Below are 16,203 nucleotides of genomic sequence, written 5' to 3'. Positions count from 1 at the left end.
TTTTCAAAAACGCTGGCGGGGAAAGAGTTTATTTAGATTAATAAATATAAAATATATTTATTTAATAACTTTTCACCAAGTTAATCAGTTAATTCATATTAAAGTCATCTTTTGTTCTATAAAATGAGTTTCTTTTTTGGTTGATGGCACCGAGGCTGCCTAAATTTCACCCAATGTGTGCCGACGATTTCAGGAGAGTAGTGACAATATAATCAATCCCTGATTCCAATTGCTGAAAAGTCTCACGGTCACTCTAAAAATGTCCTTGCTTTCCTTGTTTCATTCAGAACTAAAAATGGATTGCAAATACTGAGTCATGTTGACTTTAAAGAAATGATTATTCTAATGTGTGTCTGTGTGTGCATATAACGTGATCATAATTGTGCGTGTTTGTCTTGTGTGCGTTCGTCCTGCTCTGACTGTTTCTGCAACACTGAATAAAAACACCTGTGTGAAATGACTGAAGCGACACATTTGGGTAATTACTGAAAATGCTTGATTAATTAAGTCTCCGAGAGGGAATTCACAATCGCAGTGATTAAGCACATTCCTTATTTAGCTCATACGTCTTCATCCTTACGACTGTCTTCAATCTGGTTTCTCCTCAGATGGAAAACAGGGCGTTTAGCAGGCTGTCAGATGTTGTCTCACAACAGAGCTCATTTAGCAGCCTAATCAGTTAATTTAGTTTCACTCTTACTGTTCTGTTTCAATTTTGCCAGCTTAGATGCAGATTTTCTCAGTCTCACATTAAAGTGTTCATGAAGCTTTGATCTAGATCTTATTGGATCTAGAAAATTGTTTAATGCATGACCTTAGCTCAGGACTCTACAAAGCATGCATTTTCTCGCATTTGCCCGTGAAAATTACTAATCAAACCGCATGAACTTATCTAGTACCATCAGAGAACATTATATGCAGTTTAGCTTTCACAGTGAGATTTTTTATATTTATTTATGGACACATGCATAGACTTTTTTGTCCATCGTGTCTCATTCTGTTGGCTTTTATAAGTAATGTTTGATGTGAAATGCATAGTGTGAATATTTATTGCATTATTAATTTGGCCATGACATTGCTTAGTAACCCTCTGAGAGTGTCCAGTCAAGTAACTTTATATAATTAAGAATTCAATAGTTGCCCTATTGTTGAAATTGGCCACACTCCCTCCCGTTGCATCACTTCCATTTTTGGCATTTTTAAATGCGGAAGTAAAATTTTCTCACAAAATCGGCTTCAGAAGCATATTTTAAAGAAAATCTCTAAATAATTTTTTTATACATTGACTCACTGGGGGCTCTAACCTGCATTATGCCCTTTAAGGTTCATTATTATTCAAAACATAAGCCATGCCTTTATAATAGTAGAATTTGTTGATTTGTCACCTGATTAAAGGTTAGAACACACTTAACAGTGTCTTCCTTTCAGCATATAAATGATGCCTACTGAGCAAATGGTTATTCGTCCCCGTTCATTTGTGTTTTGGGTCACGGTCCATCAGTTTCCACCATCATAAAGAGGCTTTTATGGCTTGTGCGTCATTAAAATGCCTTTATTTTTATATACAAGTGAGAAAATTCCATTAATGTTTAGCCCCGTCTCCATCTCCATTTCAAGACAAACAACACTGATATAGTATATCTGTCTTATTATCCCACTTTGATTTAATCAAGACTTGTATATACAGGAAAAAGAGAGGTGGATGATTTACTTTAGGCCAGTGAATGATTTCCCTCTTTCTTACCTAAGAGCTAATGCAGTTATTCATCACAGGTGACAGGACTGGGCCATGTGAGTGTGTTTTAGCCATAATGCAAAGTCAGCATTAAGTCCTTTAACACTACAGCACCTTTGGAGTAGCCTGACGTCGTCATACTCAATTCTAGTCAGAATATGAGTCTGATTCTGCTCCGTTGGGCTGTGATTATGGGGCGTGTTTCAACCGAACCAGGAATGACCTCAATTGGATAGACCTACAACCAATCAGAGCAACGGAGCGACGCATAACGTTAGTTGTCAAATGTCAGCAGAACTCAACTGCGCTGTGTTGCCATGTCCGCTGGTTGAAGCGACCCCAATTATGAGACATACAGACCCAGGAATGCGAATTTTAGCTGCCAGCCCTGCCAAAATAACACATTTTATCCCCCAAATGCCTTTTTTCCCCCGGAGAACCCCCCCCCCGGAAAGCTATTGGACTTGTTTTGGGCTAGTTTTGAGGAACGTTAGCAATTGGGCGGGTTTTGTTGTAAAAACTTGGCAACCCTGTCTGCCCGCACGCTGGAATAAGTAGCCTAACGTTAGAAGAAAAAGATGAGTGTAAATGATCTTTGCCGTTGTTGTAACAAAATAATTTAAGGATACACAGAGTACTTACCAACACGATCATCATTTCTGAGAGAAATAGTAAAGGTGAATGCATATACGAACAAGTTCTCCGATTAGGATTAGAACAAACTCAACCCAAGCGCCTTTGATGACGTGGATGATTACGTTACTGTTTATCATCTGTCCATCATCGTCTAAAGCCCGCCCTGACAATTTCATTGGTCCGAACAGTTTCTGTTCGGGCATAATTACTTCTCTACCGATCAAGTCCAGACCGAACTGCCCGAGTAAAAATGTTGTGGGCGGGGCTAAGTTCGGCTGGCATCCAGGCTACCTTTGGAGGGAATTCTGGGAAATTAGCAAATAATCAAATATGCATATTGTTATGAACAATCTCACCCGGGATTCTGATGAAGGTTCTGAAAATGTGGACTTTATTTGATTCAATTCAGATAATTTCTATTTCAGTTCTAATGTAAATTGTGCTTCTATAGAGAAAGAAATACTCTCTCTTGTAATACTCTAATTTATAAAAGGCAGTATTTAAAATGGATTCATTCTTAAAATAATCAACTACTGAGAGTCATTTGTTTCAGGAATCGGATGGGCAGCGTTGTACATACAAGTTTTCACACAGCCAAAATAGAGTATAAACGATAGATCTACAAGAACACCATCACACAGTCCTGCTCCTTCTCGGGCCACGGTGAACTCATGGACCTGCACTGTCTGAGACACTAGTATGTGAAAAGGTTTTTCGAGGGGCTGCAGTGTTCTGTTCTGTTGCTTGTCGTTTGTGTGTGTTTATTGGGTCTCACATGATTGCCTCAGTGCCTTGAGCATCATGGCACTGGAACGCCCTACAATCATCCAATTACAACTTCCACGAGATGAGACATACGTCTCATTCATCAAACTCCATAATTAGTCCTTTCTACATGCTGATGAAGTTATCATCCCTGCTTGTGTGTTTACAGCATATAGGGCTAATTCAAATCAAGTGAGACTGGTTAGTTCTGCAGGCTAACACAAGTTGTCATTGTGAGGTGGACACTACTGTTGGATGTTCAGCCTTTCAAAAGAGAAACCCATAGACATGGCATGATAGGAAAGTTTCAAGTTGAAATGATTCCTGAAGAGATTTATAAAACTCTTGACATTATGGCTTAACAACACATTACAAAAAGATATTAGGGAATCCAGCTCTCTAAAAAATTGAAACCCTACTTATTTACTTTTAACTAGTAAATAACTTTTCTGAAACATTCTCTGTAGGCTATTATGTTTTCTTTTATTATTAATTCATTTTGTTAAAATGTGTCTGTACTGTATGTAATTACATCCAAAAAATAAGTACAATGTACTTAGTTATTGTGTTCATGTTGTATTGCAAAACACTTTTGTTGCGATTTAGGTGGGATACGTTAATAGGTGGGAGATTGTTAATCTTATATTATGTTAATTATGTTTTTTATTTGTTTTTATTTGCAGTACTTGGTGCTGCTTGTAAAGCACTTTGAGCTGCATTTCTTGTGTGAAAGGTGCTATACTAATACTTGTATTATTATTATTTATAGTAATATTCTATGAGACCCCCAGGTGGTCACAGATGAGTTAATGCATTTTTACAATAGTTTTTATTTTATTTATAATATCAAGAATACAGAAATCACATTGTATGATTTTTAAGTCATTCATTTGCATTTTATTGCTTGACATAAGTACTATTTGATCACCTACCAACCAGTAAGAATGCCGGCTCTCACAGACCTGTTAGTTTTCCCCTCCTGTTCTCCTTGTCCAGGCCCGTCTGAAGTTTGCCAATGACCATCTGGATGATCCAGAGGAGGAATGGGAGAATGCAAATTTGGTCTGATGAGACAAAAATAGAGCTTTTTGGTCTAAACTCCACTCGCCGTGTTTGGAGGAAGAAGAAGGATGAGTACAACCCCAAGAACACCATCCCAACCGTGAAGCATGGAGGGGGAAACCTCATTCTTTGGGGATGCTTTTCTGCAAAGGGGACAGGACGACTGCACCGTATTGAGGGGAGGATGGACGGGGCCATGTATCGCGAGATCTTGGCCAACAACCTCCTTCCCTCAGTAAGAGCATTGAAGATGGGTCGTGGCTGGGTCTTCCAGCATGACAATGACCCGAAACACACAGCCAGGGCAACTAAAGAGTGGCTCCGTAAGAAGCATCTCAAGGTCCTGGAGTGGCCTAGCCAGTCTCCAGACCTGAACCCAATAGAAAATCTTTGGAGGGAGCTGAAAGTCCGGGGTCTGTATGGAGGAGTGGGCCAAAATCCCTGCTGCAGTGTGTGCAAACCTGGTCAAGAACTACAGGAAACGTATGATCTCGGTAATCGCAAACAAAGGTTTCTGTACCAAATATTAAGTTCTGCTTTTCTGATGTATCAAATAATTATGTCATGCAATAAAATGCAAATGAATTACTTAAAAATCATACAATGCGATTTTCTGGATTTTTGTCTTTAGGAATCTTTAGATTCCGTCACTCACAGTTTAAGAGTACCTATGATACAAATTACAGACTTCTACATGCTTTGTAAGTGGGCAAACCTGCAAAATCGGCAGTGTATCAAATACTTGTTCTCCCCACTGTATATATATATATATATATATATATATATATATATATATATATATATATATATATATATATATATATATATATATATATATATATATATATATATATATATATATATTAGTGGTGGGCCATTATCGGCGTTAACGTGCTGCGTTAACGTGAGACTCTTATCGGGCGATAATAAAAAATATCGCCGTTAATGTATTCTCAAAGTTGGGTTGGGGGCTGGGTCTATACTACGCAAGCTATGATGACTTTCACCTTGATAGTTTAGCGCGGACGTATACTTAGCTGAATTGCACTGTAGTAGGGGCGAGAGAACGAGTCCTCGAACCTGTGTGTATGCCTTCTAGTGTTGTCAAAAATATCCATATTTCGCTATGCTCTCCTCTCCTCTCCGACCGACAGCGAGTTGACACGCACCCGCCTCCTCTCATTCAGGCCGGTTAACCCTCTGAACATGGCGAACGCGTTTTCTGGCGGATCATGACAGCGTGTTAGTATTGGTGTGACCGGTCTGAATTTTGCGCGGGGTTGCACATAACGTTAATTCTACTAATTCCCGCAGTTTTCGCGCTCGCATCTGAAGCGCACACACACATACCGTAATAAAGCCACCTCTGACATACAGGTGCAAAAATTAGCTCCTTATTAATGGTCAAATACACTCAAAAATGTCTCAATGCCCATCTTGGTGAGTTTTAGCGTAAACACAGTCGTAACCAACTCACAGGAACAGTGTTTGGGCTCCATGCGTGCGTCAGGTCTTAAAGGGACAGAAGTTATTTATTATTCCAACTACAAAAAGACAAACGATCACTTACGAGTACACATATTCTGAATGCCTTCGGCAGAATTCAAATTAACCATTTTAATCTAGATTAATTCCAAGTTCACAATGAGATTAATCTAGATTAAAAAAATTAATCTATGCCCACCACTAATATATATATATATATATATATATATATATATATATATATATATATATATATATATATATATATATATATATATATATATATATATATATATATATATATATATATATATATATATATATATATATATATTTATTTATTTATTTTTTCAAAGCTTTTCTCCACTTCCTTAAAGGAGAGGCCAAACTGAATTTTTTAACAATCCTGGGACTTGTGATGAACAAGACCGAATACTTCAGCCCCTCTCTAGCACCGACACACACATATGCCTGTCACCTTATGGAATGAGCTGTCATGTGTCTCCCACTCTCTCACAGTTACCAAGGGAACCCTGTCGCTTTAGCAACCGCTATCTTGGTAGGAGACTTTAATACCGAGCGGATTGGAGTTCCTCTTTCAACACCTGCAGCTCTGCTTAATGTCATCGCAGCCGTCCGCTTATTTTGTTTCTCGCTCCCTGTCTGTCATGCTCTCTTCACACATAAAACGTCCTCAGTGTTTTATTAGATAAGGTGAATTACGTTAGATAAGGTGAATGGCAGATACTGCTGTATGCTTTGCAAATGAACTTCAGGGAATGAAGCTATGAAAGAACAGACTTATTTTGGACGTCAGCAGATGGGCTATCAGTCCATTTGCTTTCAGCACTAAATTCTGACTGAAGTATCCAGGGGAAAACTCTGTCGGTTTAAGCCTGCCAGATAGTTGTTTACCATCCTGTATATAAAAAGAAAGAGGGAAGTGAGAGAAAGAGGCAGACGAGAGTTAGAGAAGGATAGACTGCTTTGAAAGGGGTGCTGTTGTACCTGTGCTGTGTGGGCAGAGAAAATCATAGGAGATCAGCTTTCCAAAGGGCTCAGGTTTCAACAAGCATACTGGCCACACAACAAACATCAGCTGTTGTTTTTCATTTCATTTTAACATTGAAATTACAACTGGTTGCAACTGGTCCACTTGTTTTGTGAGCACAGTTCTTTAAACAACATCATACTATACTGTGATCATGTACAACACAAAGGACTGAAACTGAACACCAGAAGTGTCCATAGGTAATTGATATAGTTTGGATTTGACTGTAGTGCCATAGGAACTACATAGAGCATATAAGTGAATCCCCCTTTTTCAGCATTTTCTTTTTTCATAGTGATTTAAAATAAATTTTCAATAAAGTCTTAAACTTAAACTATTCAAAGCAGAAATATCTGATATTGGTTTGTTTGGATCAGTTCTCTTTTGGCACTTTACAGAATTATAGCAGCTCTCTGATGGGTCAAACTCTATTCTGAGAACCTCTACTTTTCCCTGTGGAAAACTAAAGCTTGACCTCTGACCTCACTGTAAAAAATGTCACTGTAAAATACTGGCAGCAGAGTCGGCAGCAATCTACTGTAATCTTACGGTATGAATATTGTGAAATTGTAACAACGAAATACAGTATTTTACAATATTTTTTTATTTTATAGTAAAATACTGACAGTAGAGTTGCCCGCAATATATTGTAATTCTACAGTATGAATACCATTTACTGTAAAAATAAAAAAAAATACATGCAGTACATTTCTGTGATTATTTCAATTTACAATACACACTAAAAAGGGTGAGGTAAAAACAACCCAATTTGGGTAATTTTGGCAACACAGCTCTAGGTCAAAAAGGAACCCCAAAATAGGTTGGATATTAAAATCACACAGGAAATTACCACAGTAAGAACACAACAGTAATCGGCTAATAAAAAAAGTGAACGTTTATTTATAAGCAAGAACACTCAAAATGGACGTGAAAAAAAAAAGCAACGTGAACATTTGCAGGAAAAAGTAGAGTAAAAGAATACAAACTCAAACTGTTGTATAGCTTGGAAAGTTAAACGAAATTGCATTTTAAAAGTTTAATAATCAATGATGTTTAAGAACAAATTTTACACGTTTTTTTTTCTCCCGCCAACGAGCACTACAACCATCAGATTCAGTGCCACCAAGAAATAGATAGTCTGAAAGCCTTCATAAACACTGACATTTGGGAATAAATGATGTATTACAGTGAATCGACAGCTTTTCTCCCTCTCTGTTTAATGTGTTTATAATCATTCACTTCACTCTCAAGCGCTATTCCATCTTGTTCAGTTCCAGCTCATCAGTCACCGTTTGAGTGATTTGGATGTGAGAGAAAACACTCTGACACAAACCTCCAGTTTTAAAAGAATGTGCTCCTTGCATGTCAGTTGCAAATTTCTCTTTTAAGGGATTCGAAGCATCATAAGCGCCGTGAACATGAACAAGTTTGTTTCAGGCGCCACTTTTTCAGTTTCAGTTCTTTCCGCTCACCACAGTCACTGGTCCAGTTTTAAAAGAACGCGTTCTTCGCTGCAGTTTCAATTTTCTCTCTGCTTTTCCACATATATTCCTGTCATGAGCGCTGCGGACACGGATAGGAAGCTCGTCCTCAAACTCTCAGAATTTTGCCGGTTTTTTACAGCAATGTTTTTCAGTGCTGTTTTTTTGTATGATCTGACTTTTGAATTTTAGATTGTTGAACTTGGAGTTCTTCATCTGAAAACTTGAAGCTGCAGTTTTTTTGTAATCTGAATATTTACAGCTAATTTCACCTCAGAACATAAAAAATCTGCTGTTTAGAAACACAAATGTGTAAAAAAAAAAAAACACAAAACAATTCAATTTTAAGTTAATTAAAATATACCAGATTCTATTTCAAACTATAAAATATGCCAGAAAAAAATCTATTTTGTTAAATGTCATGTCTAAAATTTACATTTCTAGTTTCTTAAATAACATATGTTGACACCAGTTTTTTCACTTTCTTAATGGCATAGAGTTTAGACTTAAGTAAGTGAAAAGTTTTTAAGAGAGGGCTAATTTGCACAACTGTCTTCATCTGCCACACTCTTACTTGACATCAGCATTTGTGCAACACTTAGTAGAATGCTTTCTATTTTGTATGTTTTGGCCTTGTCCAGTTTCTATCTTTGGACGGTGGGAATTTTGTCAATCCGTCTTTTACCTGGGAAGTTCTTTTCTGTGGTTTGGAGGTATTATGGCCACTGACTGCTCTGGTTGTGTCATTTCGTTCTCTCTCTCCTTTGTTGACATTTTTCTGTTTGCTAAAAGAAAGGGGTTTATTTTTAGACTGGCTAACTTTGACCGCAGGATATGCCGTTACTTTGTTTCAAAGGTTATCATCTGAGGATCTCCCTACTGGGCTTTGGCCTTTGAGGGAAATCTGGGGGAAGTGTTGTGCTCCTTGCTCACGTGGCATGTCTTGCAAGCACTGCTGTGCTATTGTTGTTGTATTTTCACTACACCAGACATCCCCTGCTGAAAAAACTCATTTTCCGGAAGTTACCTCCCATTAAAAATAATATTATATTTTATTATATTATTTGTATGATTAGTTTTTTAATGTATGATAAAAGTATTATTTCTTCAAAAATATGTATTTCTGTAAATGACAGTTGAGATTTTCACTTGTATATTTCACAACCAGAGGGATGAGAGGCTGGCGGGTTATTCTCTGGGTGGAATTTTTCCCCTTCAGTGGACAGTAAAAGAAAAATGCTTGGTTTGTTTTTGTGTGTCTTTGAATCGATTCAGTGTCCTTTATGCCAACACCAAAACAAAAAATACACAGTCAGACTGTCATTCTTACATTGCATTTCCTAAAAACTGAGTAACCAAGACTAACATGGTTTTATTTACTATTCTTTGCATTTTTTGAATCGTTAAAAGTACATTTTGGAACCTGTCCACCCCAAGCAGATTTTTATTTATCCTTCTTTTGGTTAATTGTAGTTCTCCCTGACTCTGTTCTCTTATGTGTTCTGAAAATAATGAGAACTTTTTTTTCAGTATTCGTTTAGAAATACTGACATTCTGTGCAATATTTTGTGCCTGCTGTGGCCAATGGGCCACAATCGACAAGTTCCTCTTGCTATTTATATTTTAACACATGCTATTTGTTTCTAAGGATGATTCATTTCGCACACACTTCATGAATGTACCTTATGTTGGTGTTTTTGTTTGTTCACAGGGAGAGAAGAATGCAGGTTTTGATGTTCTCTACCACAACATGAAGCATGGACAGATCGCCACCAAGGAGTTGGCTGAGTTTGTGCGCGAGAGGTGAGGTGTTGTTTTGGGAGGAGTTGTCATGGTGATGGGGAGGAGGGGTGATATAGTGTAACTGGTACTGACAGGAATGTGATGTGGAATTTGTTTTCTACTCCTCACTTCTTGTGTTTTTAACTCAGCTGTAGCTGTTGTAGTTTTGTTAAGTTCAATTAAACGTGGAATATTCATGTTATAATATTTTAACTTTTACCTTATGCTTTATTATACTGGACGTTGTTGCTGTCGTATTTGATTTTATTTTATCTTGGAAAGTAATGTTACACGCTTACTTAACATTACATTACAAGGGATAGTTCACCCAAAAAGGAAAATTAGCCCATGATTTACTCACCCTCAAGTCGTCCTAGGTGTATATGACATTCTACTTTCAGACGAACACAATCAGAGTTATATAAAAAAATGTCCTGGCTCTTCCAAGCTTTGTAATGGCAGTGAATGGCAGTTACTGTTCTGAAGTCCATAAAAGTGCATCTATCCATCTTAAAAGTGTTCCACACGGCTCCAGGGTTTTCATAAAGGCCTTCTGAAGCGATGCAATGCGCTTGTGTAAGAAAAATATCCATATTTAAAACTTTATAAACTGTACGCATATGTGCGTTCACGACAGACTGGCGTCCCAACGTATGACGCAGGCATTATTATAGCATAAGTTCCGGTGACGTACGCGGAACCGCGGAGGATAGAGCAAAACAAAACTTGGTTCTCATGAGAACTAGCATATTCTCACCGGAACGTCCTACGCCGGTACGCCAGTCTCTCGTAAACGTGCATACGACAGTTAGCGGAAGTTAGAGGTTACAGTTTGTAAAGTTTTAAATATGGATATTTGTCTTACACAAACGCATCGCTTCAGAAGGCCTTTATTAACCCCTGAAGCTGTGCATTGTATGTAGTTACTTCAAAAGTAGAAAAAGATGTTTTAAATTGAGTTTCTAAGCTACTTTTGTGATACATCACAGGACAGCGTCGACAATGAGTTTCTGCGCTCCTCTCTGCGCGTGTGATCTTCACGTGATGTGCGAGCTACTGTCTGTATGAGTGTTTGTGTGTCACAATCGTCACAATGCATCAGCGCAGTAGTAGCTCAATATAATGATACACATCCGATGGTCTAAGATTGCTTTAATGACCAAACGGTCAAAAAAAAGGCAAGCCTTAAAACACATAAAATTGACAAAGTCTAGTAAAGGCGCAAGTGAAAGTGATCTGGCTTCAGGGCTTGCGCATTGTCAGTGACACAACGTTGATTGGCTCTCTGTGTCACAGAAAACAGCTTGCGAGCACTGAAGTGCCATGTTTTCCATATTGCTGTCATTGAATGGTGTAAAATTATTTGAATGTTCAAACTGGCAAGCCTTTAAACACATACAATTGACAAACTTTTGTGAGGATGCTGTCTGCGTGTGTTGACCAATTCGCACACTATCCGTCCTAAATAGTATTCGAAAATAGATTTATTATGTCCCAAATGGTAGTATGTTGAAAAGAGTATTCCAAAGATTCCCGGATGGTCTACTATTTCCGGTCAGAATACGAAGTACAGATTGACGCACACTCTAACGCCTGATATTGCCCACAACCCATTGCGAGTTGGACGAGGATTCGATTAGAACTACAAACGCGGAAAAAAAGTGTTAAAAAACTACAAACATGACGGATGTGAGAGTTCGACGGTTAAGTAGAGAGGTTTAGATTAAGGGGCTTGAGTGATCAATTATCAGTATTTAACCTGACGAAAAGATATTTATTCAATGTTATCCTCATTATATTTCACCTGCAGCAGCATTCTGCACTTTTGTAATGATAAGTTTGGCCATTTAACTTTTAAATGCATCATTATATTTAAATTGCAAACACATGAGGAGAGTCTCTGCATTAAAGACTCGCGAATGGCAGATCAATGTGCTACTACATTTCTCCCCAATACGGTAGGAAATTAAATTGAATGTGGAGGATTTTAACTGTGATGATGATTGACAGGACAGTTTAAACGGTGACGGGATGCACGTAACTAAGCAACAGAGTCCGTTAAAGATGATGAAGTAGTATGTCCCAAAGCTTGCATACTCTTTTACTACACACTCAAAAGTATGTACTTTCTTCACAAAAAGAGTACATACTTTTAGGTCGTAGTATAAGTAGGCGAATTGGGACTCAGCATCTGTGTTTGAGTTTGCCTCTGTGTTGCTTCCATGCCACTGACTGGACGGGGCGGAGTCACGTGACTGCACGCGCGGTAGTATGTATGAATTAACAGGATTTAAAACCGAAATAACCAATGGGTTTCGATTACTTTTCGATTACTCGTCCAGCCCTTGTTACATATGTTACTTATAGCAATAAGAGTAAAAAATGATGCATAATTGCAAGCAACTTACCTTAAACCAAACCCTAACCCTAATCATCTAGATATTACATAATAATTAATATTACTCAGTACTTAAATGTACAAATACGCTGTAACAAGGGCACCTTAAAATAAAGTGTAACCTAATGTTACATTACAGTAACAACGCAACATAGTGTATCACAATGTAATGCTATGACTGATATCATTGTATGTAATCTTATCATATGACATATTATTTTTTGCTTTTTTGCTCGAATAACTTTCTCTGTTCCATTGCTTGCTTTCTCCACACCACAGTGCTGTCTTTCAGCACACAACACTTGAGTGTCAAAACACACTAACCTGAGAGGAGCAGAGCAGTCAACAAAGTGCTCACTGTCTGCTCATACACGTCCGCCAATGCAAGGCAGCGCAGAAGTCTGAAAATGCTTTGTCTATATGCAGTCAGTCAGTGGATGAAACAGATGAGGAAAGATCTTTAATTTCACCCATCCATATGACAGCATATGTGGGATGTGTGAGCATTCCTTTTGGTCTGTAGTAGACACTTGAGTTGGAGCTAATTGCAATAATTAAAATGAAAACTCTGTAACGACACTCTCATTCTGCAGAAAGAACAGAGACTATTTAGAGCTCCGCCAAGCCTACTGCCAACTTTCATAGTCTCTTCTATCCATTATAATGGAGCTGGATGCAGGCACCCTCCGTCATGGACTAGAGGATTAAATTGGTTTTTGTTTTTGTGTGTGTGTGTTAGAAATCTGTCCAGGAAAGCCCTGAAGGAGAGTTCTGAGAAATTGAGAGAGACAAATACGGCCCTGATAAAAGCATAGCTGGTGCAATAAATTACATATATCAATTTTCTAAGGCCATTTTGTATCCACTCAGGACATTGTGCCTCAAAGTGTCTCCGTTCCTTGAAGAATCTGACTTGACTGTCCCAACAGATAGCAACGGTTCACTTTTAAGAATAAAATAAGATGATAGAGCCAACAATATAGCCTGGTGCACTGGGATAATAAAGACAACATCCTTTTTCCCATGAGCAGACTCTGAAGTCACAGCAAAAATCTTGGCTTATCGAGAAGGCAGATCACACAGTGGTGAAAAATATTGGGAAATAAATATTGGGCGTTTTTGGCTGTGATCGTAGCCCTCTGGAGAACTGCACTGGTTTTTCACTCTTGCATCAGTTTTTGTTCTGATGGTCCATGGTTTTCCATACAGAAACTTACCATGTATGTTACTAAACAGTAGTACAGTTATTACATTATTGTAAATTCACATGGGTCTTTTTTAATTTAAATGTTAACACATTTTTTATTTACTTGTTTCTGGTAATACCACGTTACCACAGTAGTAACTGTGACATTTGGGTAGAGACTGTGGTTATCATGGTTATATTTTGTAAGGGTTCTACCACTTCTACCATATTTTTCTTTCACAAATCAAAAAGTATGTGTGTACCATTGCGAATATAAACATTTAGCACCTAGCATTGAAAAACTGTTTGTGAACAATTGAGGCATTAATGTTGGTTCTTAATCACTTAAGTGTGAAAGTATTTTTGCGAACCGATTACCTGCTGACTCTGTGTGTGTGTGTGTGTGTGTGTGTGTGTGTGTGTGTGTGTGTGTGTGTGTGTGTGTGTTTGTGTGTGTGTGTGTGTGTGTGTGTGTGTGTGTTTGTGTTTCCATTTAAGGGCAGCCATTGAGGAGACTTACTCGAAATCCATGAGCAAACTCGCCAAGGTGGCTAGCAATGGAAGCCCTCTTGGGTGAGTGACATCATTGCTGTTATTATGTGGTTTTTGAAATATTACATGTGAGATTGATAAGTGTTGAATAAATCACCATTACCATCTGATTTGATGTCATCTGGAGATGAACAAAACATTGATTATTTTCTCTTGAAAAGTTTGTCCTGCTGCAGCCTTACAGATACTTATCAGCAGGGAGATTCAAGCGAATTGCATGCATGTATTTTTTTTTGCATGAGTATGTGTGGCTGTGTGTAAATGGACGAAAAGTCATTGCTATGGTTAGCTCTTTCCTCTGCTTCCTTCATCTCACTTCCTGTCTGCACAGCATGTGCTAGTTCAAAACAATCATGCAGTGCTCTGACACTGTAAAAACTGACTTTGCAAAGATGCAAAGTTAGCATAGAATCAAAATTTGTAAAGAAAAAATACAAAGCTAATAGCAATGTAAACTTTTTATTTGGCCATGCAGTTTTTATATAACTTTTTCCCTATGAACGTTATGTTTGGGAAGATGTAGACTTACAAAGACATGGTAGCCTGTTGTTTTTCTAATACTGCTGTGCTGTTAAAAAAATCTGAGCGGCTTATGCACTTCCATTCATCAGCATCTAACCACCTGCTTCGCTCCCCAGCACGTTTGCCCCCATGTGGGACGTTTTTCGTGTGTCCTCGGACAAACTGGCCCTCTGCCACCTGGAGCTAATGAGGAAGATGAACGACCTCATCCGTGACATCAACAAGTACAGCGAGGAGCAGGTCAAAATTCACCGCAAGGTAAATGAAGGGCTTTTAAATGGATAGAATCTTTGCGCATGACTTTGACAAATAACTGGCTTATGCACCCACAATTGTGCATTGCTGTTTTGTTTTTATCTATCCATCACAATATTTCTGATCCCCTGCAGTACTTCAGACTGATGTGAACGAGTGCATTGAGTTCTAATGTTGTGCTTGAAATCTTGATTGTAATAGGGGCGTAATGGTGCACAGAAGTCATGGTTCGGTACGTACCTCAATTTTGGGGTCACGGTTCGATACGAGTTCGGTACAACAGGAAAAAGCAACAAATCCCCAATGCTGTTTTTTCCCCATTTATTTTGAACACAGTAGTGCAAATTAAAGTTTGTTCCACCTAGCAGCATTTAGTCCCCTTGAGGTAGTTGGTACAGTCCAGTCCAATATTAAGCACTAAGAATTTAACAGAATGCACTCTTGCATAGGTCAGGTTTTGTAGGGCTGATAAAAAAATAACAAAAGTGATTTGGTCACTTGTGCAGAGATTAGTTTTTGCACTCCTGTAGTCTTTTTCTGCCTAGCTCCGGTGATTGGCACATCTGGATGATGTCGTCTGGTCACTAACCCCCTCCTTATAACAGCAAAAAAACGTAAAATACTCTGTCATTTACACTGTCGCCAACTAATTTTCAGGGGAAGTTGCTAAAGACAGACCGATTTGTTGCTAAAAGTTGCTAAATGACATTGTGACTTCATTGCGCTATGACGTCATTACATAAACCGCAAACCACGCCATTATGTACAATGTAGATATTACTTGAAATGCTAATTTAGATTTGTTTGTAAAATAAATATATACTTAAGTTTTTTCTGCAGTGAGTGCACTAGCTTGCATTAGCCCTTTTTGAAGTGTTAATGGTACTTGTGTAGGAAATTATAAATTGGTCTTTTTTTATTTTATTGTGACTTGCTAACCAAACAATTGTACTCTGAACTTAATGTGTTTAAATAATTTTGCCAAAGCAGACCTTATGTAGCCCCGCCCCTGCGCTCATTGTGTTTTGTCTTCCGGTTTTCCCAGCGATTTCCACATTTCCACAGCGATCTTAAAGGGGCACTTCAGACTGAAAAAAGACAGAAAATGTATTTTTGTCTCATGTGGATGAAAGACAACAACTCCCAGAATGCACTTGCTTCGCTGTCCTACGAGGCCACTGGTTATCGCTTGCCCACTGCGGCACCGCCCCACCGTCGTTTTGATATTCATAGCAATAAAATCCTTTCGTTCAGTTAGAGAATATACACTACAATTAAAAACTGAACGTGTCT

General features: G+C 38.2%; 1 protein-coding gene across 1 annotated transcript in view; it reads left to right on the top strand.

Moving 5' to 3' along the window:
• The window catches only part of fcho1 (FCH and mu domain containing endocytic adaptor 1), a 65,604-nt gene that overhangs the window by 25,581 nt on the left and 23,820 nt on the right, over window positions 1–16,203 (top strand). The window contains exons 3-5 of the mRNA XM_079827433.1: window positions 9,927–10,018; window positions 14,080–14,154; window positions 14,772–14,913. Coding sequence (XP_079683559.1) covers window positions 9,927–10,018; window positions 14,080–14,154; window positions 14,772–14,913 — 309 coding nt within the window. The remainder of the gene's footprint in view (window positions 1–9,926; window positions 10,019–14,079; window positions 14,155–14,771; window positions 14,914–16,203) is intronic.

Source organism: Gobio gobio, assembly GCF_949357685.1.
Source record: "Gobio gobio genome assembly, chromosome: 10".
Lineage (NCBI taxonomy): Eukaryota > Metazoa > Chordata > Actinopteri > Cypriniformes > Gobionidae > Gobio > Gobio gobio.
Note: the sequence above shows the minus strand (reverse complement) of the source record. Positions and strands in the feature narration are given on the sequence as shown.